General features: G+C 34.8%; 1 protein-coding gene across 1 annotated transcript; it reads right to left on the reverse strand.

The window, feature by feature from the left end:
- Nucleotides 1–479: 479 nt before the first annotated feature.
- On the reverse strand, nt 480–18,485 carry LOC132190923 (uncharacterized). Its single transcript, XM_059605949.1, has 15 exons — nt 17,279–18,485; nt 17,032–17,151; nt 16,777–16,952; nt 14,494–14,704; nt 14,154–14,391; nt 13,978–14,065; nt 13,352–13,656; nt 8,964–9,107; nt 3,153–4,270; nt 2,905–3,024; nt 2,650–2,825; nt 1,632–1,842; nt 1,292–1,529; nt 1,057–1,204; nt 480–788 (listed from the first exon to the last, which is right to left on the reverse strand). The coding sequence occupies exons 1-15, from the start codon at nt 18,483–18,485 to the stop codon at nt 480–482; spliced, it is 4,809 nt and encodes a 1,602-aa protein (XP_059461932.1).
- Between the last annotated feature and the right edge of the window lie 9,354 nt (nt 18,486–27,839).

The following is a 27,839-nucleotide window of genomic DNA, read 5'->3' on the forward strand; positions in this document are numbered from 1 at the left end:
TTTGGATATGAAGTGGTCAGTGCATCCTATATCATGACACTTTTTCTACAAAACTATTCACAGAAAAGTGTTATAGAATGATCACAATACATTTATTAGATAGAGTTGTTACTCTTAACACAAACTTGACTTGTCACTAGTGACAGAACCAGGATTTTTCATCGGGAGGCTGGATAAAACCTAATTTTGATAAGGACCCTCTCATTCCATCCTTGTCTATTAGTGTAACACCCCGTAAGTAATCTATAACTTTAAAATTGGTGTTTTGTCGAGGTATTACAATTAGTTTGTCAAGGCATAAAAAAAGTACAAACAACTTTTCATGCTACATATTAGAAACTATAATACCAATTATATGGCTAAAGACCCAAAGATCCAATACACAACGGAATAATGTTATAGACCATAGGCAAAGAGATTGAATGTTTTCTGACAATTTACTCGGAGAATATGAATGCTTATGGCTGAACTTTCAAATGTTATCGGCCTTCCATAGTTGAAAACGTTGCACCATTCAGAGAACAGATTTGTGGCCTGCTGTTAACTGGGTTTTCCTTCGACATAATTCTCACATTCAAGAAAGCAGGTTCTTTGGGATAAGGTAGAACTACACCTTCATTGCTAAGCATGGCGACAACGTCAGACATGGCTGGTCTATCCTTTGCACCTTCTTGAACACAGAGGAGAGCTATGTTAACATATCTCAATACCATGTGCATAGAGGATATATCATCAAGTAGTGGATCCACAAAGTCCGATCCTCTATCACTTGTCCATAATTCCCATGCCTTCAAATCCCAAAACAAAGAAGAAGTGGAAAATTACATGATGTTAGAAGGATGGTAAGTGATTAAATGCATGATGTTTTATTATCTTAAGCTTTTGAGACCAGTAGTACGTTGTATACTCTACTTTGCGTTCTAAAATTTCAAGAACAGATGACTAACTTTGTTTTAATAACGATAAATGCACATTTGTTCAGCAACTCCGAGCTATGAATCAAAGTAAATAAGTGTTTTCAATTTCTAGAACAAAAGTTGCAAATAAGATACTTACATATCCAATCAAATGGAGAGAGTCAGTTTGATAAAAACCAGTATTCTTCCTGCCACTCACAATTTCCAACAATAGTACGCCAAAACTAAATACATCGGATTTGATTGAAAACAGGCCTTCCAAAGCATATTCAGGGGACATATAACCACTGTGCAGCATCACCAAATTAAAGATATTAGTAATTGCAAGTTTTATGTTGATTTTTATAATTTAGAAGTTTCCTTATATTACTTACTAAGTGCCAACAATCCTATTTGTATTTGCTTGTGACTCAGTTCCACCAAATATTCTCGCCATTCCAAAATCTGATATCTTGGGATTCATGTCTATGTCCAACAAAATATTGCTCGGCTTCAAGTCCCTATGAATAATCCTTAACCTAGAATATTGATGAAGATAAAGAAGTCCTTGAGCAATTCCTTCAATGACTCCAACACGAGTCCTCCAATCTAATATCCTGCGCTTCTCTTGATCTGCTTTACATATTTATGGAAATTGATAATTAATGAGTCACATGCAAAGGTCCATAAAAATCAAAGATAAACATATATATCAAAATGGGAGATATTACAAACCAAAGAGGAAGAAATCCAAGCTTTTATTGGGCATATACTCGTAAACTAATATCTTTTCATCTTGTTCAATGCAACAACCCAAAAGTCTAACAAGATTCTTGTGTTGAAGCTTAGCTATGATCATTGCTTCATTTTTAAGCTCCTCCCAACCTTGTCCAGATGCTTTTGAAAGTCTTTTTACAGCTACCTCATCACCTTTTAGTAATATTCCCTGCAATTATTTTTTGTTGTGAAAAATACTAAAAAAAAATAGTAAGCTACATTCATAAGAAATCCATTACCAATGATAAAGACTAAAACCTTTTTAACTCTAAAACAAACAACCCATTTTGAGAAACAAGAATCGGATGCAAAATATTTTGTGGTTGTGGAATCTCTAGTCCATGAGCCAAGCTAGAGGCCAACATTCCCGATTCGGGTGTAGAAAAATCAATGCATTGACACCTTAAGAGTCATTAAGTGAGATCATAATATAGCATGTTAGAATATCGTTTTAACACAAAAGCTTAAACTTTTGAGTTTAGACACAATTATGTTATATTAACCACCCAAACTTATGATATATTTCTAATGTGAAACTTAATCCTTTTACATTCACATGTGTATACTCAGCATTATTTACAAACATATATTAAACGTTTTCGGCTCCTTGGCAGAAAAGCTTTGATAGCCAAAATTACCAACTAATTTGTGGCTGCCATGCACTATAGTTTATTTGTCATGCACCAAAAAGTAAAACAGCACTTTATTTGTCAAAAGGGGTAAAAAAAAAAAGCACCAAACAATGCTTGTATATATATTTCTTCAATTCCTCTTCATTTTTGTTCATATATGTATCCAATTTCATGTAAACTAACACACACAATAAAAGTTTATCTGAATTGGTATACTGAGTGGTTTCACAGCATACACAGCAACAAAAGTGGCATGTGCTTGTTTGTGCTTGTTAACATGGCAAGGTTTAGCGGTCGAAACATTCAATATCCAAAAGATTTCGTTTAGGGATGTTGAAACATACCTTGTAAACAGGTCCAAAGCCACCCTCTCCGAGCTTATTTGCAGCTGAGAAATTATGAGTTGCAGCAGAAACACTTGCATAACTGAATAATGGCATTTGGATTTCTCTACTATTTCCATCCTCTGAATTATTAGCCTTTTGGGTCATGCCCAAATCTACAAATAACAAATCCTCCCCTACATTTTAGAACAACACATATTTAAGGATATATATGTAGGATTGCTAAAACAACGTTGTGGACGATTCTTTACTAACCCTTCCTTCTGAGCTTTCTCCTCCTCACATAATAAACAGTAAGGCCCAATGCAAAAATCACTGCAATCGGAATGACAATTTTCTTTAATCGGTTATCCTTCAATTTCGTTGAGTTTGTGTCTGCAAAAGGAAACCAGAGAAATAAATAATATAGACATTGTTCTTTGCATCACGAATTGATATACAAATTGGCAATGCCTGGAGATATCTCTACAACAAAATTTCGGTCAGAAAAAAAAAAGAAATACCTTCGACAGCCAAGTCCAAACGAGCAAGTTTCAAATAGAAGTCTTGTTTATATGTATTATCTTCTGAGAATTGTTTCAGATTTAACAGAGGACCTTCCCATACTAGGCAGCCACGCTCTTGATCATAAGCATAACCAGTACACTCGCAGTTTTTCAAGCAAGCTGATTCGCACTCTGAAGCATTGCCAACGTACTGCAACTGCTGGGGATTACTGGGCAAATAAACCATAGACATTTGACGAAACCCATGTTTCTGAACATCATCTCTGCACGGCAAATCTGTTTTTCTCTTACATCCTTGAGTAGAATTGGCTGCATAGGCTTTGAATCCTAGCAAACAGTCACATGGCTCATCGGTTGTCTCATTGCATATGGTGAATTCACCGCAGAAAGCATAAGCCCCACACTTTAATGATCCGGACAAATTTGCAAAAGATTGTAAATTGTCTGACGACCATGTCTGCAGTCGAAGCTCCCCCTTTACACTCAACGACAGTCTTCTAAATTGAGAAGGATAATTATTACTAATAGTGTAAGAAATGTTCTCCCCATCAATCACGAATTTATCAGCTAGTTCACCAATGATTGGACTACTCCAGCATGGTTTAGACCCCTCCATTATGATGAGTTCTTTCCAAGAACCCAGATGCAGAGTGAAAACACCAGGAGCAGGGACTTCATTATTTTTCCATGATGTTAATGGCCATCCTGTCTTATCATCTTCAACCTTCATTCCGGGCAAAAGAGTATCGGTAGGATGGTCAAAGCTTTGCCACAAAACTTCTGATGCCCTGTTTTTCAGTACAAGATTACCTGTATCTAATAGCGTGGCAGAGGTGTCGTTGCCACCTGAATTGTTGGTCACAACGTACGACAAACTGCCATCGGATATTACAAGTTTCCCATCCGGGTTGAAGGTAAGAACGGCAGAGGAATTTGGGAATGGCTGCTCCCTGTTTGCAACCCAAAGCACGTTGCGGTCAGAAACATGACTGAACCATATTCCAACGTGATACTTTGCCAAGGTTTCTTGACCAAAGAAACCAAGTTTGTACATTCCGTTGGCAGATTCAATGGTCTCCAAGGTGTTTAATGATTGGCCTGGTCGGATAGTATCACTGATAGTAGTAGCATTGGTGAAGTGCAAAGCAAGGCAGAATAAAAGCAGCAGGGAAGCAATAAGAGGGGAAATTATTATATGGGTCATATTTGTATGAGGCGGCTATGCAATGCTCTTTGTAGTTTGCACACAAAATTGTATAAATGCTCTTTGTAGTTTGTGTTTAGGGTTAAGAGTTCGACCAGCCTGCACTTTCTCATGAACTATAAAATATATTCTGAAGTTAAAGGAATATAAGAGCGGATGGTATCACCGACACTATCAGTGAAGAAGGTTGCATTGGTGAAGTGCAAACCAAGACAGAATAAAAGCTGCAGGGAAGCAATAACAGGGGAAATTCTACGGCTCATGTTTGTATCAAAATTAATGAGGCAGCTAATTGTATATATGGTGTTCGGGCAGAACCGGCCCTTGGTTTTTTTTTTTTTTTTTTGTTATTTGGCCCATGGGGGTGAAGGGTCATGCCCGCAACCGGCCCTAAGGCCATGGGTGGGTTAAGTCACCCCAAAGGCGGTCTGGGATGGCTTCGGCCACTCCCATAACCCTTAGGGGTGGATCAGCCACTTCAGGCCCAATTGGGATGATCAACTACCCTTTAATTTTTATTATTTTATTTTAATCTTTTATTATTTTATTTTTTAAATTATTTTTAAAATATAACTGTTATTTTATTATTATTTATATTAATTGGACATATGTCCTATTTATCTTCTCAAGAAAAATTTTAGCCATTAACTAAATACTCTCTTATCCATTTAAAACTGGAAAGATCCGGTTGGTACCAACTACCAAGCTAGGCTGCAATTTCACATTAGCTTTTTCCACTTTAACGTTAGATTTTCCGGTGTAAAAGCCGTGTTGTTTTGTTTGGACTCTCAGTCAAGCTGACATTTCAACGACTCTCCACCCTCGAACCATTCATTACTCACCATCGCTTAAATTATATGTCAATTATTTGAGATGCCACTCGTTATCCTTTTCTCATGAGCTTTCTAGTCAAAAGTATGGGGGAAAAAAAAATACAAATTATTACTTTGAAATAGTTTGAATTTAAAATTATCCCCTTTTTTTCCTATAGTGTTAGAATATTTGATTGTCCTAAATTTAATAATTTAATAAATATTTGCTTAGAAATGAGAGTCCAAAAGAGTTTCAGGTAAGAGAAATGCTAAGAGTACTAAATCTTTTATCAATAAAGACTTATTAAACTAATGTGTAGCTCATTCATTGGTACTCGTTAGACTTCTTTTAATTAATTTTTTTTTTTTTTTTTTTTACCAATAATTGAGCTATACATTAATTTAGTAAGCCTCTGTTAGTAAAAAAATTAGTACGAGGAAAAGAGTTTCAACAAAAGGAGATAAGGAATTTTTTTTTTTTCATTAACGTCATTGGTCTTTGGAGGAAGTTTAGAAAATTTTACAAGAAAAAGTCTCTCACTAACCAGTTTTATTTGAAGCAATTGTTATATACCCTTAAGATGAAGGAATGTATGTATTTTTGTGATCATCTTGATTAATTTAATAAAATTATTACAGATCTGAAAAATATTGATATTAAAATTGAATATGAGAATCAAGTCTTGATTTTATTGTGTTCAATGTCGGATTTTTTTGATAATTTCATTAATTCAATCTTGTACAGTAGAGATACAATCTCTTTAGCAAATGTTTAAGTCTTCTTTAAACTCTATGGAGTTGAGAATAAAAATGAGGAAGGTAGTGATGATCATGCTAAAGGTTTAGGGTAAAGTCGACTTAATCCCCTCAAACTACCACCCCAATGACAATCTACCCCCCAAACTATCAATTGCGACAATCTACCCCCCAAACTATCAATTGCGACAATTTACCCCCCAAACTACCAAAACAATTACAATGTACCCCCAATTGTTAAAAAATGACGAAATTACCCTTACTAAAATAAAAAATATATATTAAATTTTTTTTTTTTTCAAAATCTTAAGGGTATTTTTCTCTTATTGAAAATTCTATATGGATAATTTCGTCATTTTGCTAGCATTGTGAGGTAGATTGTCATTATTTTGGTAGTTTATGGGGTAAATTGTCGTAATTGATAGTTTGGGAGGTAGATTATCATTAGAGTGATAGTTTGAGGGGGTTAAGTGGACTTTACCCAAAGGTTTATTTATTAAGGGTCGTTGGAAAAATTCCTCTAATCCTAGCGGTTGATCCGGCGAGAGGGACTCAAGAAAGGTAAAGGAAAATCAAAAGGCTAATCATAGTCCAAGTCGAAGAAGAAAGTTAAATGTTAGAGTAGAGATACAATCTCTTTAGCAAATGTTTTAAGTCTTCTTTAAACTCTATGGAGTTGAGAATAAAAATGAGGAAGGTAGTGATGATCATGCTAAAGGTTTATGGTAAAGTCGACTTAATCCCCTCAAACTACCACTTCAATGACAATCTACCCCGCAAACTATCAATTTGGACAATTTACCCCCCAAACTACCAAAACAATTACAATGTACCCCCAATTGTTAAAAAATGACGAAATTACCCTTACTAAAATAAAAAATATATATTAAAATTTGTTTTTTTTCAAAATTTTCAGGGAATTTTTGTCTTATTGAAAATTCTATATGGATAATTTCGTCATTTTGCTAACATTGTGAGGTACATTGTCATTATTTTGGTAGTTTGTGGGGTAAATTGTCGTAATTGATAGTTTGGGGGGTAGATTATCATTAGAGTGATAGTTTGAGGGGGTTAAGTGGACTTTACCCAAAGGTTTATTTATTAAGGGTCGTTGGAAAAATTCCTCTAATCCTAGCGGTTGATCCGGCGAGAGGGACTCAAGAAAGGTAAAGGAAAATCAAAAGGCTAATCATAGTCCAAGTCGAAGAAGAAAGTCAAATGTTACTATTGCAAAAAGTATGTGCATTACAAAGCGGGTGTCCAAAGCTGAAGAATAGAGAGAAAGATGATAAGCCAAGTTCATCTATTGTGACTAATTAATGTTGGCAAAGAAAAGTCTGATGATTTAGAACTTATCCTTGTAATCAACATTTCTGATGGTTGATTTAATGGCAGGTGGGTCCTTAATTCTACATGTATATTCCATATGTGCCATAAAAGAGATTAATTTACTACTTATGAGTCAATCAATAGTGATTCAATGAAAACGATGTAGTCTGGAAGATTCTTGGCATGGTACAATTAATCAAAATAAGAATGAATGACAAAGTTGTTAAGACTTTGACGGATGTTCAGTGTAACACCATAATCTCATATTCAGAAGATGAAGAATAACCCACATAAAGTAGATAGCTTATAAAGATAGACATAATTGCTAAATTTCACATTACTTAGTTAGTTGGTGAAATTAGACTTTATAAATGATGAATTGAACATGCCAAGTTCGCCGAGTATATGAGAAGAATGCAAAATAATATTTGTCTTATGAATAATTATTTTGGATATGAAGTGGCTAATGCATCCTTGATCATGAGACTTTTTCTGCAAAGCTCTTATTCTTTAAATTTGTTGATCAGTGTTGTAACAAGGACCAAAGGTGTGTTATGTCGCAACTATTGAAATCTTGCAGAAATAATTGAGGTTCCTATATTAGTTTTACAACTTTCAAGTAATAGAAAAACTTATAATTTCATTACAGGCACGCTAACATGGCTCTTGTGCAGAGTAGAAAACTAATATCTACGAACATATCAGAACCGTAATATCAGATTATGTCGCTAATTAGAGACCCAAAAGATACAAGACCCAGCTGATTCAATTCTGTTAAATGGGTACTGAGATAAAATAGAAGAAAAAAAATGTATGAAAAATGTTATGGACCAAAGGCAAAGAGCTTGAATGTTTTCTGCCGGATTTTCAAATATTATCAGCCTTTCATAATTGAAAAAGTTGCATCATTCAGCGAACATATTTGTGGCCTACTGTTAACTGGGTTTGTCATCACCATACCACTCACATTCAAGAAAGCAGGTTCTTTAGGATAAGGTAGAATTGCAATTTCATTGCTAAGCATTGCAACAACATCAGACATAGTAAATCTATCTGCTGCAATTGCTTGAAGACAAAGCAGAGCTATGTTAATAAATCTCAATACCATCTTCATAGAGGACATATCATCAAGTAGTGGATCCACCAAGTCCGATCCCCTATCATTTGTCCATAATTCTCATGCCTTCAAATCCAAAGAAAAAGGAAAATTAGAGGATGTTAGAATGATGGTAAATGATTAAATACATAATTTTCTATTAGCTTAAGTTTTTGAAACTAATAGGACACTCTATACTTAGCGTTCTAAAATTTCAACAACATATGACTAATTTTGTTTTAATAATTAATGATGAATGCACATTTGTTCAACAACTCCCCACTATGAATCAAAGTAAATAAATGATTTCAATTTCTACAACAAAAGATGCAAATAAGATAGTCACATATCCAATAAGATGGAGACAATCACTTTGATAAAAAACTAGTATTCTTCTTGCCACTCACAATCTCTAATAATAAGACGCCAAAACTAAAGACATCGGATTTGATTGAAAATAGGCCTTCCAAAGCATATTCAGGAGACATGTAACCATTGTACAACTTCATCAAATTAAAAATATTAATAATTGCATGTTTTATGTCTATATCAACACATGTAAACTAGTATGTTGACTTTTATAATTTAGAAGTTCCCTTTATATTACTTACTAGGGGCCAACAATCTTATTTGTATTTGCCTGTGACTCATTTCCTCCAAATATTCTTGGCATTTCGAAATCTGATATCTTGGGATTCATGTCAATGTCCAATAAGATATTACAAAGCTTCAAGTCCCTATGAATAATCCTTAACCTGGAATATTGATGAAGATAAAAAAGTCCTTGAGCAATTTCTTCAATGACTCCAACACGAGTCATCCAATCTAATATCCTACACTTCTCTCGATCTGCTTTACATATGAGTAAATTGACAATTAATGAGTCACATGGACAGGGCCATAAAAATTTTATATATATATATATATATATGTGTGTGTGTGTGTGTGTGTGAGAGAGAGAGAGAGAGAGAGAGATATTACAAACCAAAAAGGAAGAAATCCAAGCTTTTAGTGTGTGTGTGTGTGTGAGAGAGAGAGAGAGAGATATTACAAACCAAAAAGGAAGAAATCCAAGCTTTTAGTGTGCGTGTGTGTGTGAGAGAGATATTACAAACCAAAAAGGAAGAAATCCAAGCTTTTATTGGGCATATATTCATAAACTAGTATCTTTTCAGCTCGTTCAATGCAGCAACCTAAAAGACTAATAAGATTCTTGTGTTGGAGCTTGGCTATGAGCATTGCTTCATTTTTTAACTCCTCCCAACCTTGACCAGATCTTTTTGAAAGCCTTTTTACAGCTATCTCATCCACTTTTAGTTATATTCCCTTAAATTGGCTTTTGTTGTTAGAAATATTTAAAACAATAAAATGGTAAGTTACATTTCATAAGAAATCAATTACCAATAATAAAGCGACAAACTCAAGTTTTGTAAGATTTGACAATATCTATACAAGAATATATCAAGAATTAAATAAATAAACATTATTTAAAATTAAGTGATATTATACACAAACCAAAAATTTTCAAATATAAACTATAAGACATTATATTCATAGCATTAGTATGATAAAATTCTAGTTCATATAAATCTCACGTGGATATGCAAATGTTAGAGTGTTAATTAAAATAGATAATAAGATTACTAAACGTTAAAGAAACTTACAATGAATTGAGAATAGCTCACGGATAGCTTTTGATGTTGAATATCAAAAGAACACAATAATTGGCTAGAGATTCGTGCTGATAACGTGTTGTAAAATCAAAGGAAATAACAAAACAAAATAAAGAGATTGCAATATGTGAAACTAGTTCTTCAAGAACTATGTATGATTCTTCTATATTATTTTTTGATCTACATACAACTCAATACTTCCTTTTATAGGCTTGGAATCATAATGGAAGGTTAAGGAATATGAAATGGGGAATATGAAACAAAAGGGTTAATCAACTTATTACATGGATGTTATAGGAATTCTAAAAGATGATATGAATGTGTAGAATTCCAAGAGATGGAATTAAATGGCTATCCATCAAATGCATGAATGCATTCATAACAAAATGCGATTTTTTTATTTTTTTTTTTAAGTTGCCTTATCAAAAGGATAAGCCTTCTATAAGGAAAATGCTACATTTTTTTTTTTCCGGTTTTTCTTCCATTTTCTTATTTTTGCAAAATTACCATTGAATATGGAAGATTATATAAGTCCCACGAACTTCACGAATCCAATAAAAATAAGAAAATGAGAGAAAAATCAGGGTTCAACAAACTGGGTATTGAGAAATCGTTGACATTCGGTGGTTTACCTAGTCCAAAAGATGAAGATTCCTACAATCTTTCATGATTACCTTTTAATCATTTTCGAGATTTTACACTAAACCACCCAAATCCTTGTCACCTTGCCAGACCAATAACAGCTGAGAAGAGATCTGCTTTTTTCCCAGTCTTACTTTCACAAAACTTGCTTTTGAGAATGTCAAACAAGGCGGAGAGAATGTGTGGGCTTATTTTATTATGTTCTTTCCTACTTCTTTGCTATCCGAAATATTGTCACAACCAAATTGATATTACATCTTTAGTTTTTCTTTTCTTTTCTTTTCTTTTCTTTTTTTTTTTTTTGCAAGATGATTACTGCAAAATTTAAAGTTGAAAAGTTTAAAGTTCATTCTTAGGTGCATTAAAATGTGTGTTTTGTTCCGAAAACAAGGTTTGGGGAAGATTTCAGATGGCAAGGCGACATCAACATTATTATAGAAAGAAATTGCGAAACCTGAAAAAAAAAAAAAAAAAAAAAAAAAAAAAAAAAGCTTGCAATGCAATTTTGTTGTGTCAATGTGATGAAGTCTTGAGAGAAGTCACCGATGAAGAAACTGTCATTGGTCTTTGGAGGAAGTTAGAAAATTTGTACATTAAGAAGTCTCTCATTAACCAATTTTATTTGAAGCAATCATTATATGCCCTCAAGGGGAAGGAATGTACGTCTTTTTATGGTCATCTTGATTAATTTAATAAAATTATTACATATCTGAAAAATATTAATATTAAAATTGAAGATGAGAATCAAGCCCTAATTTTATATCGTTCACTGTTAGATTTCTCTGATAATTTCATTAATTCAATTTTGTACTGTAAATATACCATCTCTTTACCAAATGTTCAAGTCTGCTTTAAACTCTATTGAGTTAATAATAAAAATGAGAAAGGTAGTGATGATCAGGCTAAGAGTTTATTTATTAAGTGTTCTTAGGAAAATGCATGACATAGTTGTTAGGACTTTGATGGATGTTCGGTGTAACACAGAGTGTGTGGACTAGGTGACATTTCTTGCATTTGTCCAAAAATAGGGAGGAAGTGGAAGACCACCCTCAACCATTCATTACTCACATTCGCTCAAAAGAGATAGAGAAATGCTAGGCTTACAAAATATTTTACAAAAAAAACTCTTGCAAACTAATGTAGCACAATATAATTGCAACACTTGTAGTCTATCAATAATCAAGGCACTTGAACCCGTGGCGTAGATCTTTTCTTTGCTGAATTTGTTTTTGTAGAAACAGCCGCCTACCATTTTACTCATATTGGCTCAAATGAAATATCAATCGTGAATTGCCGTGGACTCATACATCGACCTGTAAGATTCTCATGATATATAATTTGTACTTGTTAAGCCGTCGATTCATATATCCACATGCAACATTCCCATGGTAGCTAGCTCAGGCCAAGAACCGGCTTAGAGCAATCGCCGGTTGCAATGCAAGGTGCGGTTTGGTCATGAGTGGGGTGAGAATGTCTCAAGAAGGTGTTTGCTATGCAGTCAAGTTCAACGAGAATAGCCTCGTTCAAAGGGGCCAAAGCAATGGGAGTGAAATTGTGCATTTTGTTTTTGAAAAGTCCTTCACAATGTTGATTAAAATTGTGCATTTGGTATACATTCTGAATAAATAATAATGACTAATCTCCAGTAGATGTTGCGCAATCTTTAAGCAGCTTACCTGAACGTTTTGCAAGAAAATTCCAACGGCCCTCACCTTGATGAGTAATATAGTGAATGAGCAATTTCACTAAGCAGCTCCCCTGCTTTTGGGATTAATCCCATGCACGCCTTGGCATTGATATACATTTCATTGGTTGCAGTGGGTTGAAGAACTTCTGGTTGCATCCGCCACAAGTATTCTCTAAACTCATATATGTATTTCCTTCCAGCATCTGTTGAAGCTTTTGCTTCTGATATAAATTTTACTACATGCTAAGAAAGTTTGAGATGAAATTGCCTAATGGCCTCTTTTGTTGCTAAATTTATAATTGCATAATGGTTTTTTTTTTTTTTTTTCCCCTGTTACAAAACAATTCCAGAATCTAAAACAATCATTTGCCATCGATACATGCACTCTAGAGAAGCAATGTAACATCTTTCTAAGAAAACATTGTATTAGTATGTGTTGAGTCCCATGGTAAATGTGTATTAGGTCGAATTGGACTATATAAGTTATTACAATGAACCCCAATTGTGATTAGTCCTTTTGGATATGAAGTGGTCAGTGCATCCTATATCATGACACTTTTTCTACAAATCTATTCACAGAAAAGTGCAATAGAAGAATCATAATACATTTATTAGATAGAGTTGTTACTCTTAACACAAACTTGACTTGTCACTAGTGACAACCAAGATTTTCCATTGGGAGGCTGGATAAAACCTAATTTTGATAAGGACCCCCTCGTTCCATCCTTGTCTATTAGTGTAACACCCCATAAGAAATCTATAACTTTAAAATGGGTGTTTTGTCAAGGTATTACAATTAGTCTGTCAAGGCATAAAAAAAGTACAAACAACTTTTCATGATACATAGTAGAAACTATAATACCAATTATATGGCTAAAGACCCAAAGATCCAATACACAACGGAATAATGTGATAGACCATAGGCAAAGAGATTGAATGTTTTCTGACAATTTACTTGGAGAATATGAACGCTTATGGCTGAACTTTCAAATGTTACCGGCCTTCCATAGTTGAAATCGTTGCACCATTCAGAGAACAGATTTGTGGACTGCTGTTAACTGGGTTTTCCTTCGACATAATCCTCACGTTCAAGAAAGCAGGTTCTTTGGGATAAGGTAGAACTACGCCTTCATTGCTAAGCATGGCGACAACGTCAGACATGGCCGGTCTATCCTCTGCACCTTCTTGAATACAGAGCAGAGCTATGTTAACATATCTCAATACCATGTGCATAGAGGATATATCATCAAGTAGTGGATCTACAAAGTCTAATCCCCTGTCACTTGTCCATAATTCCCATGCCTTCAAAACAAAGAAGAAGTGGAAAATTACATGATGTTAGAAGGATGGTAAGTGATTAAATGCATAATGTTTTATTATCTTAAGCTTTTAAGACCAGTAGTACGTTGTATACTCTACTTTGCGTTCTAAAATTTCAAGAACAGAGGACTAATTTTGTTTTAATAACGATAAATGCACATTTGTTCAGCAACTCCGAGCTATGAATCAAAGTAAATAAGTGTTTTCAATTTCTAGAACAAAAGTTGCAAATAAGATACTTACATATCCAATCAAATGGAGAGAGTTAGTTTGATAAAATCCAGTATTCTTCCTGCCACTCACAATTTCCAACAATAGTACGCCAAAACTAAATACATCAGATTTGATTGAAAAGAGACCTTGCAAAGCATATTCAGGGGACATATAACCACTGTACAGCATCACCAAGTTAAAGATATTAGTAATTGCAAGTTTTATGTTGATTTTTATAATTTAGAAGTTTCCTTTATATTACTTACTAAGTGCCAACAATCCTATTTGTATTTGCTTGTGACTCAGTTCCACCAAATATTCTCGCCATTCCAAAATCTGATATCTTGGGATTCATGTCTATGTCCAACAAAATATTGCTCGGCTTCAAGTCCCTATGAATAATCCTCAACCTGGAATATTGATGAAGATAAAGAAGTCCTTGAGCAATCCCTTCAATGACTCCAACACGAGTCCTCCAATCTAATATTCTGCGCTTCTCTTGATCTGCTTTACATATGTATGTAAATTGATAATTAACGAGTCACATGCGAAGGTCCATAAAAATCAAAGATAAACATATGCATCAAAATGGGAGATATTACAAACCAAAGAGGAAGAAATCCAAGCTTTTATTGGGCATATACTCATAAACTAATATCTTTTCATCTCGTTCAATGCAACAACCCAAAAGTCTAACAAGATTCTTGTGTTGAAGCTTAGCTATGAGCATTGCTTCGTTTTTAAGCTCCTCCCAACCTTGTCCAGATCTTTTTGAAAGTCTTTTTACAGCTACCTCATCACCTTTTAGTAATATTCCCTGCAATTATTTTTTATTATGCAAAATACTAAAAAAAAAAAAATAGTAAGCTACATTCATAAGAAATCCATTACCAATGATAAAGACTTAAAACCTTTTTAACTCCAAAACAAAAAACCCATTTTGGGAAACAAGAATCGGATGCAAAACATTTTGTGGTTGTGGAATCTCTAGTCCATGAGCCAAGCTAGAGGCCAAAATTCCCGATTCAGGCGTAGAAAAATCAATGCATTGACACCTTAAGAGTCTTTAAGTGAAATCATAATATAGCATGTTAGAATATCGCTTAACACAAAAGCTTAAACTTTTGAGTTTAGACAAAATTATATTGTATTAACCACCCAAACTTATTTTTTCAGAAATTTTCTCTCTCTTGTTTTGAGAGAGAAGCTCTGGGAAACCCTTAGGGTTTTTTCCCCAGCCACCTCCCAATGAGGTCCTCTCCGCCTTGTGCGGCCCTCCCGGGGTGGAGGAAAAGACTTTTGCCTTTTCCTCTCCCCCTCCTCTCCTTTTTTTCTCTCTTTGCTGTGTTTTTCATTTGGGTTTCTTTGTGTTTTGTTCTTTTTTTCTTGTGTAGATTCGACGCCCCTCGCCGCTCTTCTCTCCCGTCGTCGTTCAGCCATCGTCCAGCCCCTTGTGCCGTCCAATCCCTCGTTCCCGATGCTTGCTACTCAGCCCACCGTCCTTAGCACCTCGGTTTCCGTCATCATCCAGCCCATCGCCCAGCCTGTCGCCATTCAGCCCATCCCTGTCGTCGTCCACTACCTTGCTGAAGATCCTGGTTGTGGATCTGGTTTTTGGGGGTTTAGATCAGGTTTTTTCAAAACCCAATCTACTCTCCCACGCCGACCCAGCCACCAATCGCCCTTCCACCATCCTCCCTGGCCTCCTAGCTTTCCAGTTCCGCCAGCCGATCCTCAATCCGTCAACTGCTCGTTGGTGCCCGATCTGTTCTTCGGCCGCCTACCACCACCCCTACCCTTGTTTTTTGGTGTTCTTAGTGCTTGTTTTTGTTGTAATTTTGTTTTTGTTTTTCTGTAATTTCAGTTTTATTTTGCTGTTTGTCTTGTTTTTTGTGGGTTTTTATCTCCCTGCCATGACATGGCTTGATCTTGAAAAGGAGATTGATGTTGGTGGTCGTCCTTCAACGGCTCCTTTTTGGTTCTCTGCAGTACCTACTATGCAACAACCATTTATCAGTGGTTGTTGTTTTACCCGCAACGAACTCTTCACGGAATTTCTTTGCAATTTGCACCTCCTTGTGCAATCCTGGAATAGGCCCGGCTTGCTTATGGTTCTTTTGGGATCATTGGGAATTACCATTGCCTACTGTTTGGTCCTTTTGGACTGGATCCAGAATTGGTTCTTGCATTTGCACTTTTTTTACCATTTGAGGTTTGTTGTTTGGGTGCCCTTCCTTTTTGTGTTTATTTCTTTGCTATTTTAGTTTGTTTTGGGTTTATTGTTGAGGAGCCCATCCCTTTTTCATTTTCAAGATCTCTCACTTCTTCCATTCAGATCAGAAGTGGGAAAGATCCTTCCCTATAGCCCTTTCCTTAACCCTTTCCTTATTCAATTAAAAAATAAATAAAAAGAAGCCACCCAAAGTCATGATATCTTTCTAATGTGAAACGTAATCCTTTTACATTCACATGTGTATACTCAACATTAACTACAAACATATATTAAAAGTTTTTGGCTCCTTGGCAGAAAAGTTTTGATTGCCAAAATTACCAACTAATTTGTGGCTGCCATGCACTATAGTTTATTTGTCATGTACCAAAAAGTAAAACAGCACTTTATTTGTCAAAAGGGGTAAAAAAAAAATGCACCAAACAATGCTTATATATATATTTCTTCAATTCCTCTTCATTTTTGTTCATATATGTATCCGATTTCATGTAAACTAACACACACAGTAAAAGTTTATCTGAATTGGTATATTGAGTGGTTTCACAGCATACACAGCAACAAAAGTGGCATGTGCCTGTTTGTGCTCGTTAACATGCCAAGGTTTAGCTGTCGAAACATTCAATATCCAAAAGATTTCGTTTAGAGACGTTGAAACATACCTTGTAAACAGGTCCAAAGCCACCCTCTCCGAGCTTATTTGCAGCTGAGAAATTATGAGTTGCAGCAGAAACACTTGCAAAACTGAATAATGGCATTTGGACTTCTCTACTATTTCCATCCTCTGAATTATTAGCCTTTTGGGTCATGCCCAAATCTAAAAGTAACAAATCCTCCCCTGCATTTTAGAACAACACATATTTAAGGATATATATGTAGGATTGCTAAAACAACGTTGTGGACGATTCTTTACTAACCCTTGCTTCTGAGCTTTCTCCTCCTCACATAATAAACAATAAGGCCCAATGCAAAAATCACTGCAATCGGAATGACAATTTTCTTTAATCGGTTATCCTTCAATTTCGTTGAGTTTGTGTCTGCAAAAGGAAACCAGAGAAATAAATAATATAGACATTGTTCTTTGCATCACGAATTGATATACAAATTGGCAATGCCTGTAGATATCTCTAGAACAAAATTTCAGTCAGAAAAAAAAAGAAATACCTTCGACAGCCAAGTCCAAACGAGCAAGTTTCAAATAGAAGTCTTGTTTATATGTATTATCTTCTGAGAATTGTTTCAGATTTAACAGAGGACCTTCCCATACTAGGCAGCCACGCTCTTGATCATAAGCATAACCAGTACAGTCGCAGTTTTTCAAGCAAGCTGATTTGCACTCAGAAGCATTGCCAACGTACTGCAACTGCTGGGGATTACTGGGCAAATAAACCATAGACATTTGACGAAACCCATGTTTCTGAACATCATCTCTGCACGGCAAATCTGTTTTTCTCTTACATCCTTGAATAGAATTGGCTGCATAGGCTTTGAATCCTGGCAAACAGTCACATGGCTCATCGGCTGTCTCATTGCATATGGTGAATTCACCGCAGAAAGCATAAGCCCCACACTTTAATGATCCGGACAAATTTGCAGAAGATTGTAAATTGTCTGACGACCATGTCTGCAGTCGAAGCTCCCCCTTTACACTCAACGACACTCTTCTAAATTGAGAAGGATAATTATTACTGATAGTGTAAGAAATGTTCTCCCCATCAATCACGAATTTATCAGCTAGTTCACCAATGATTGGACTACTCCAGCATGGTTTAGACCCCTCCATTATGATGAGTTCTTTCCGAGAACCCAGATGCAGAGTGAAAACACCGGGAGCAGGGTCTTCATTACTTTTCCATGATGTTAATGACCATCCTGTCTTATCATCTTCAACCTTCATTCCCGGCAAAAGAGTATCGGTAGGATGGTCAAAGCTTTGCCACAAAACTTCTGATGCCCTGTTTTTCAGTACAAGATTACCTGTATCTAATAGCGTGGCAGAGGTATCGTTACCACCTAAATTGTTGGTCACAACGTACGATAAACTGCCATCGGATATTACAAGTTTCCCATCCGGGTTGAAGGTAAGAACGACAGAGGAATCTGGGAATGGCCGCTCCCTGTTTGCAACCCAAAGCACGTTGCGGTTAGAAACATGACTGAACCATATTCCCACGTGATACTTTGCCAAGGTTTCTTGACCAAAGAAACCAAGTTTGTACATTCCGTTGGCAGATTCAATGATCTCCGAGGTGTTTAGTGATTGGCCTGGTCGGATAGTAGCACTGATAGCAGTAGCATTGGTGAAGTGCAAAGCAAGGCATAATAAAAGCAGCAGGGAAGCAATAAGAGGGGAAATTATTATATGGGTCATATTTGTATGAGGCGGCTATGCAGTGCTCTTTGTAGTTTGCACACACAATTGTATAAATGCTCTTTGTAGTTTGTGTTTGGGGTTAAGAGTTCGACCAGCCTGCCCTTTCTCATGAGCTATAAAATATATTCTGAAGTTAAAGGAATATAAGAGCGGATAGTATCACCGATACTATCAGTGAAGAAGGTTGCATTGGTGAAGTGCAAAAAAGACAGAATAAAAGTTGCAGGGAAGCGATAACAGGGGAAATTCTATGGCTCATATTTGTATCATAATTAGTGAGGCAGCTAATTGTATATATGGTGTTGGACCAGATAAGGATTCTCTCCTGTCCAAATCAAGTTTTTATTTATTTATTATTTTTTTTTTTTTTATTTGGCCATTGCCCCCAACCGGCCCTAAGCCATGGGTGGGTTAAGTAACCTCCAAAGGCTAGTCTGGGGTCGCTAAAGCCACTCACATAGCTCTTAGGGGTGGATGGGCCACCCAGGCTCAATTGGAATGGTCAATCACAATCACCCCTTAATTTTTCTCATTTTATTTTAATTTTTTAATTATTTTTAAAATATAACTATTATTTTATTATTATTTATATTAATGGGACATATGTCTCATTTATGACTCTAAAAAAAAAATTTGGCCATTAACTAAATATTCCCTGATCTATTTTAAACCGAAGATGACCCGATTGGTACCAAGCTAGGCTGCAATTTCACATTAGCTTTTTCCACTTTAATGTTAGATTTTCCGGTGTAAAAGCCGTGTTGTTTTGTTTGGACTCTCAGTCAAGCGGACATTTCAACGACTCTACACCCTTGAACCATTCATTACTCACCATCGCTTAGCTTATATGTCAATTATTTGAGATGCCACTCGTATCCTCTTCTCATGAGCTTTCTAGTCAAAAGTTTGGGGAAAAAAAAAATACAAATTATTACTTTGAAATAGTTTGAATTTAAAATTATCCTTTTTTTTTTTTTTTCAATAGTGTTAGAATATTTAATTGTCCTAAATTTAATAATTTAATAAATATTTGATTAGAAATGAGAGTCCAAAAGAGTTTCAGAGAGGAGAGGACATGAGAGGAGAGAGTTTCAGATAAGAGAAATGCTAAGAGTATTAAATTTTTTTATCAATAAAGCTTCAGTAAACTAATGTGTAGCTTATTTATTAGTGCTCACTAGACTTTTCTTAATTAATTTTTTTTTTTTATCAATAAATAAGCTATACATTAATTTAGTAAGCCTATGTTAGTAAAAAATATAATACGAAAAAAAGAGTTACATGTTCACACAAGGGAAAAGAGAGAGAGAATTCGAACTAGTTACCTCCGCTTTATGAGATGTGGTTCATAGCCAATTGAGTTACTCCTTGAAGACAGGAGATAAGAAAATTTGATGTATATTCAAATGCAATATATATATATATATATATTGTTTTTTAAGCTGGCTTATTAAAAGGATACGCCCATTATATGGAAAATGTTACATTTTTTTTCTTTGGTTCTTCTCCAATTTTATTTTATTTTTTAAAATTACCATTGATTCTGTATAATCTTATAGGCCACACGCATAAACCCACAATTACAAATCCAATAATAATTAAAAAAAAAAAAAAATCATGGTTCAACAAACTGGCTATTGAAAAATGGATAACAATCCACGGTCCTGTGCCTAGGTGGTGTAATAAGTCAAGAAGATGAAGATTCCTACAATCTTTCATGACTATCGAGCTCTTACGCTAAGCCACCCAAATTCTTGTCGCCTAGCCTGACCAATAACAGCTGAGAAGTGATCTGCTTTTTCCCCAGTCTTGCTTTAGACAAAAGCTGTTTTTGGGAACGTGAAACACGACCGAGAGAAATTCTTTTTTTAAAATATATATATATATATATATATATATATATATATATATATATATATATATATATATATATTGGTGTCATGACTCATGTGTGGGCTTATTTTATTATTTTCTTTTCCTACTTTGAGGTCCGAAAAATTATCACAACAAAAATTGGTATTACATCTTGATTCTTTTCTTTTTGCAACATGATTACTGCAAAATTCAAAGTATAAAAGTTCATAATAGTTTCAGTTTTAGGCGCATCGACATGTGTATTTTGTTGCAACAAAGTTTTGTTAGGAAATTAAGCACGGTTAATTCCATGGTTGAAGCTTGATGCTCCTTTTTCTCTCTCTATACTCTTCTTGTCTTTGCTTTTTGAAACACTGAAGCTTGATGCTCCTTATATAGGTGTAGAAACGTTGGTGAGAAACATGAAAGTTCATAGTTGGTGCAACAACCTTTCATTATTCATTTGACGTCTTCTATAAGATACTACCATTGTTTACTCATTTGGCTTCATTTTTCAACAAGTTTGGTAGAGATTTCAGAGGGCGATATGAAATCAACATCATCAAAGGAAAAAATTGTAAAACTTGAAGACAGCTCACAATACAATTTTGTTGTGTCCTTTGGATGAATTCTTAAGAGAAGTTACCGACAAAGAAATTACCGTCATTGGTCTTTGGAGGAAGTTAGAAAATTTTACAAGAAAAAGTCTCTCACTAACCGGTTTTATTTGAAGCAATTGTTATATACCCTTAAGATGAAGGAATGTATGTTTTTTTGTGATCATCTTGATTAATTTAATAAAATTATTACAGATATAAAAAATATTGATATTAAAATTGAATATGAGATTCAAGTCTTGATTTTATTGTGTTCATTGTCGAATTTTTTTGATAATTTCATTAATTTAATCTTGTACAGTAGAGATACAATCTCTTTAACAAATGTTTAAGTCTACTTTAAACTCTATGGAGTTAAGAATAAAAATGAGAAAGGTAGTGATGATCATGCTAAAGGTAGTGATGACAATGTACCCCCAAACTACCAAAATAATAACAATGTACCCCCAATTGTTAAAAAATGACAAAATTACCCTTACTAAAATAAAAACAAAAATACTAAAATTTAATTTTTTTTTTTCAAATTTTTAAGGGTATTTTTGTCTTATTGAAAATTCTATAGGGATAATTTCATCATTTTGCTAGCATTGGGTGGTAGATTGTTATTGTTTTGGTAGCTTGAGAGGTAGATTGTCATAATTGATAATTTGGAGGTAAGATTGTCATTGGAGTGGTAGTTTGAAGGGGTTAACTGGACTTTACCCAAAGGTTTATTTATTTAAGGGTCATTGGAAAAATTCCTCTATTCCTAGTGGTTGATCCGGTGAGAGGGACTCAAGAAAGGTAAAGTAAAATCAAAAGGCTAATCATAGTCCAAGTCAAAGAAGAAAGTTAAATGTTACTATTGTAAAAAGTATGTGCTTTACAAAGCGGGTGTCCGAAGCTGAAGAATAAAGGGAAAGATGATAAGCCAAGTTTATCTTTTGTGACTAATTAATGTTGGCAAAGAAAAGTCAGATGATTTAGAACTTATCCTTGTAATCAGCATTTCTGATGGTTGATTTAATGGCAGGTGAGTCCTTAATTCTACATGTATATTCCATATGTGCCATAAAAGAGATTAATTTACTACTTATGAGTCAAACAATAGTGATTCAATGAAAACGATGTAGTCTGGACGATTGTTGGTATGGTTCAATTAATCAGAATAAGAATGAATGACAAAGTTGTTAAGACTTTGACGGATGTTCAGTATAACACCATAGTTCCATATTCGGAAGATGAAGAGTAACCCACATAAAGTAGATAGCTTATAAAGATAGACATAATTGCTAAACTTCACATTACCTAGTTAGTTGGTGAAATTAGACTTTATAAATGATGAATTGAACATGCCACGTTCGCCGAGTATATGAGAAGAATGCAAAATAATATTTGTCTTATGAATAATTATTTTGGATATGAAGTGGCTAATGCATCCTTGATCATGAGACTTTTTCTGCAAAGCTCTTATTCTTTAAATTTGTTGATCAGTGTTGTAACAAGGACCAAAGGTGTGTTATGTCGCAACTATTGAAACCTTGCAGAAATAATTGAGGTTCCTATATTAGTTTTACAACTTTCAAGTAATAGAAAAACTTATAATTTCATTACAGGCACGCTAACATGGCTCTTGTGCAGAGTAGAAAACTAATATCTACGAACATATCAGAACCGTAATATCAGATTATGTCGCTAATTAGAGACCCAAAAGATACAAGACCCAGCTGATTCAATTCTGTTAAATGGGTACTGAGATAAAATAGAAGAAAAAAAATGTATGAAAAATGTTATGGACCAAAGGCAAAGAGCTTGAATGTTTTCTGCCGGATTTTCAAATATTATCAGCCTTTCATAATTGAAAAAGTTGCATCATTCAGCGAACATATTTGTGGCCTACTGTTAACTGGGTTTGTCATCACCATACCACTCACATTCAAGAAAGCAGGTTCTTTAGGATAAGGTAGAACTGCAATTTCATTGCTAAGCATTGCAACAACATCAGACATAGTAAATCTATCTGCTGCAATTGCTTGAAGACAAAGCAGAGCTATGTTAATAAATCTCAATACCATTTTCATAGAGGACATATCATCAAGTAGTGGATCCACCAAGTCCGATCCCCTATCATTTGTCCATAATTCTCATGCCTTCAAATCCAAAGAAAAAGGAAAATTAGAGGATGTTAGAATGATGGTAAATGATTAAATACATAATTTTCTATTAGCTTAAGTTTTTGAAACCAATAGGACACTCTATACTTAGCGTTCTAAAATTTCAACAACATATGACTAATTTTGTTTTAATAATTAATGATGAATGCACATTTGTTCAACAACTCCCCACTATGAATCAAAGTAAATAAATGATTTCAATTTCTACAACAAAAGATGCAAATAAGATAGTCACATATCCAATAAGATGGAGACAATCACTTTGATAAAAAACTAGTATTCTTCTTGCCACTCACAATCTCTAATAATAAGACGCCAAAACTAAAGACATCGGATTTGATTGAAAATAGGCCTTCCAAAGCATATTCAGGAGACACGTAACCATTGTACAACTTCATCAAATTAAAAATATTAATAATTGCATGTTTTATGTCTATATCAACACATGTAAACTATTATGTTGACTTTTATAATTTAGAAGTTCCCTTTATATTACTTACTAGGGGCCAACAATCTTATTTGTATTTGCCTGTGACTCATTTCCTCCAAATATTCTTGCCATTTCGAAATTTGATATCTTGGGATTCATGTCAATGTCCATAAGATATTACAAAGCTTCAAGTCCCTATGAATAATCCTTAACCTGGAATATTGATGAAGATAAAAAAGTCCTTGAGCAATTTCTTCAATGACTCCAACACGAGTCCTCCAATCTAATATCCTACACTTCTCTTGATCTGCTTTACATATGAGTAAATTGACAATTAATGAGTCACATGGAAAGGGCCATAAAAATTATATATATAGATGTGTGTGTGTGTGTGTGTGTGTGAGAGAGATATTACAAACCAAAAAGGAAGAAATCCAAGCTTTTATTGGGCATGTGTGTGTGTGTGTGTGAGAGAGAGAGAGAGAGAGATATTACAAACCAAAAAGGAAGAAATCCAAGCTTTTATTGGGCATGTGTGTGTGTGTGTGTGTGTGTGAGAGAGAGAGAGAGATATTACAAACCAAAAAGGAAGAAATCCGAGCTTTTATTGGGCATATATTCATAAACTAGTATCTTTTCAGCTCGTTCAATGCAGCAACCTAAAAGACTAATAAGATTCTTGTGTTGGAGCTTGGCTATGAGCATTGCTTCATTTTTTAACTCCTCCCAACCTTGACCAGATCTTTTTGAAAGCCTTTTTACAGCTATCTCATCCCCTTTTAGTTTTATTCCCTGAAATTAGCTTTTGTTGTTAGAAATATTTAAAACAATAAAATGGTAAGTTACATTTCATAAGAAATCAATTACCAATAATAAAGACTAAAACATTTTTAACTCTAAAACAAACAGCCCATTTTGAGAAACAAGAATCCGATGCAAAACATTTTGTTGTAGAATCATTGGTCCTTGAGCCAAGATTAGAGACTGATATTCCCGATTTGGGTGTAGAAAAATCAATGTATTGACACTTTAGGAGTCTTTAAGTGAGACTACAATAGAAAATGTTGGGATACCCCTCAATGCATAAAATTAAGCGTATGAGTTTGAACACAACTATGCTAGATTAACTACTCAAATTTGAGATTTATTTTCAAAGCAGGCCTTAATCTTTTTACACTCACACGCCTATATTCAACATCAAGTATTACAAACATATATTAAGTATCCAATTACATATAAAACTAACACACACCAAGCAAAATTTTATTTTCCAAATCTCTCACACAATAAAAGTTTATTAGAATTGGTATACTGAGTAGCTTCACAACATACACATCAACAAAAATGGCATGTACCTGTTTGTGCTTGTTAACATGGCAGGGTTTAGTTGTCGAAGTGTTAACCTTTTATTTACATTCCATATCCAAAGCATTGTGTTTAGTGACATTGAACCATACCTTGTAAGCATGTCCAAAACCACCCTCTCCAAGCTTATATATGACAAATTATCAGTTGCGGCAAATACACTTGCAAAACTGAATAATGGCATTTGGACTTCTCTTTTCCTGCTATCTCCAGGCTCTGAATTATTAGCCTTCTGCGTCGTGCCCAAATCTAACAATAAAAAATCCTCCCCTGAATGGCAAACAACACATGTTTAAGGATATAAATTTAGATTGCTAAAATAAAGTTGTGCTAAATCACAACTTAACCAAAAAGCTTAAGTAGATAAGAGATGGTGAATTTAATAATTTAATTAGTACTTTAACATATTATTTTTTTTTATTTTTTTGATGAATAAGCAACTTCATTAACAAACAAACCAAATCAAGAACACATCAACAACTAATACAAGCCTAATTAACAGACTGAAAATAGCCTACACAGAGGCCAAAAAACAACAAACAGCAAAAAAACTCTAGCCAACAGCCTAAAACAATTAAACCAAACCCTTACAGAGGGCTGAACAATAGCCTCAAAATCAGAAACAAAAACCAACAAAACAGAGGAAAAAGACCCTATCCTCAAACAAGCCACATTTAAAATCTGCAGCAACACCCTTACAGAGGAACATATTATCCTCAAAACCATAAACAAACCACAAAAAACCTGCAACATATCATCAACAAAACAGACTTACAGACAAGTTCCATAACATAAGGAGCCGAGTAAAATATTCTCCCTAGTCCTTGGGAACTTTCCTTTCCCAACAATTCTAGCACGAACTTCCCACAATACTTTCTTCAAAATCTGCTCCTCAGTGTGTGTGGATGGCCTGCATGCTTAATTTCATTTCTAGTGCACCAAATGTTATAAACTGCAAAACCCAAAGCCAGCCTACAAAGCAAGCCTTTAAGAGTGTTACAACTCCAAGAACTACATCCCAACTGAAGAATATCCTCCCATATAATAGGGGGATTAGCCACTTTGCATCTAGTCAAACAAAACTTCCAAATTCTATAACAAAAGTTGCATTCAAAAAATAAATGGTTTCGGCTCTCCATTTGATTCCTGCAAAAACAGCATTGAATATCTCCTCTATAACCCCAACTCAGCAACCTTACTCCTGTAACCAACCTATCCTTCATGGCAAGCCCTAAAATGAAAGCTTGCTTAGGAATGGCTAAAGAAAACCAGACTAGTCTCCACCACTCAATCTGATCCATTTTTTCCCTCAAAGCCTCCCAAGTATCTGAACTTACATAGATACCTTTCATAGAAGCAATCCAAATAGGTTTATAACAAGAACCCAAACTGATTTCAGCAAGCTGAGTTTGAATATCCACCAAGGCTTCAGACCTAGCAGGCCTCCAAAACCATTTTCCATTATGGATAACAAAAGATAATTTTGCCTCCACACTACTTTGAGCATCATAAACAACTCTAAAACCATACTTCTCAAGAAAAATGCCATCAAGATGCCAAAAATCCATCCAGAGATGTATATTTCTTCCATCCCCAACCTCAAATCTCAAGAACTTCTTAGCAGTATCCCTCAACTTGAGAAGTTTCCTCCAACACCAAGAGCAATTCTGTGGTATATTGACACTCCAAAAACTCCTATGTTTCAGAAAATTTGCCTTAATCCAAGCCACCCATAAATAACCTAATCTAGCAAACAAACTCCATATGTGCCTAAGCATAGAGGTTTTATTCCAGACGTCAATTCTCTTTAGCCCCAAACCACCCTCTTTCTTAGGAAAACAAATCTCATTCCAAGCTACTTTTGCTTTTGCAGCCTCCACATCCTTCCCATTCCATAAAAACCTATTAAATTTCTACTCAATAGCCTTTATAACCTTTTTAGGTAGAATGAAAATGCTTGTCCAGTAAACTTGCAAACTATATAACACAGAAGAAAGAAGCTGAAGCCTGCCTGCAAAAGAAAGATTTTTGAATAACCAAGAATCAATACGCCCAGTAATTCTCTCCAAAAGCACCCCACAATCAGCAGAAGAAAACCTAGAAGAGATTAATGTGACCCCAAGATATCTCATAGGCAGCTTCCCCTCCTTCATTTGCAAAGCATTCAATAAAACTTGCTTGACCCTATCTGAAATTCCAAAACAATAAAAAGAACTCTTCGAAGGATTAGCCTTTAGGCCAGACAAATCCTCAAACTCCACCAAAGCAGCCTTAATGACATTGATGGAACTCAAACTAGCTTCAGAAAAAATAAGAAGATCATCTGCAAAACATAGATGAGTAAGCTTCACCTTCAAGCATTTGGGATGGAATTTGAAACCTGAATCAGTACCAGTAGATTTAGTCATGATTCTAGAAAAAACTTCCATAGCAGGGACAAACAAATAAGGAGACAAAGGGTCACCCTGCCGTAAACCTTTTTTTCCTTCAAAATATCCAACCAAAGTGCCATTCAAACAAACAGAGAATCTAGGAGAAGTGATACACTCTTTCATCCAACTTAGAAACTTCTCAGGAAAACAAAAACAATGAAGACAATATATCATAAACTCCCAATTAACCGAATCATAGGCTTTTCATAACATTAATCTTCAAAGTACATCTAGGATTCCCATTACCCTTGTGGTAGTTTCTAACAATTTCTTAAGCTAGAAGAACATTTTCAGAAATGCTTCTAGAAAGAATAAAAGCTGATTGATTCATGCTAACCAAATCACCCAAGAAAGGCAGCATCCTATTTGATAGAATCTTAGTAATACACTTATAAATGACATTACAGCAAGCAATAGGTCTGAAATCCCCCATAGAGGAAGGATTTAACTTCTTAGGAACCAAAGTGAGGATTGTGGCATTCACTTCTTTCAATAACATA

The sequence above is a fragment of the Corylus avellana genome, chromosome ca8 (assembly GCF_901000735.1).
Source record: "Corylus avellana chromosome ca8, CavTom2PMs-1.0".
NCBI classification, from domain to species: Eukaryota; Viridiplantae; Streptophyta; class Magnoliopsida; order Fagales; family Betulaceae; genus Corylus; species Corylus avellana.

What these genes read in the sequence shown, in the direction of transcription:
- LOC132190923 (XM_059605949.1), bottom strand. Translation starts at nt 18,485, where the DNA reads ATGACCCATATAATAATTTCCCCTCTTATTGCTTCCCTGCTGCTTTTA. An exon ending in AATAGGATTGTTGGCACTTA is followed by an intron (nt 14,066 to 14,153) that starts GTAAGTAATATA and finishes GATGCTGTACAG; the next exon opens with TGGTTATATGTCCCCTGAAT. An exon ending in CTTGGATTTCTTCCTCTTTG is followed by an intron (nt 1,530 to 1,631) that starts GTTTGTAATATC and finishes TATGTAAAGCAG; the next exon opens with ATCAAGAGAAGCGCAGGATA.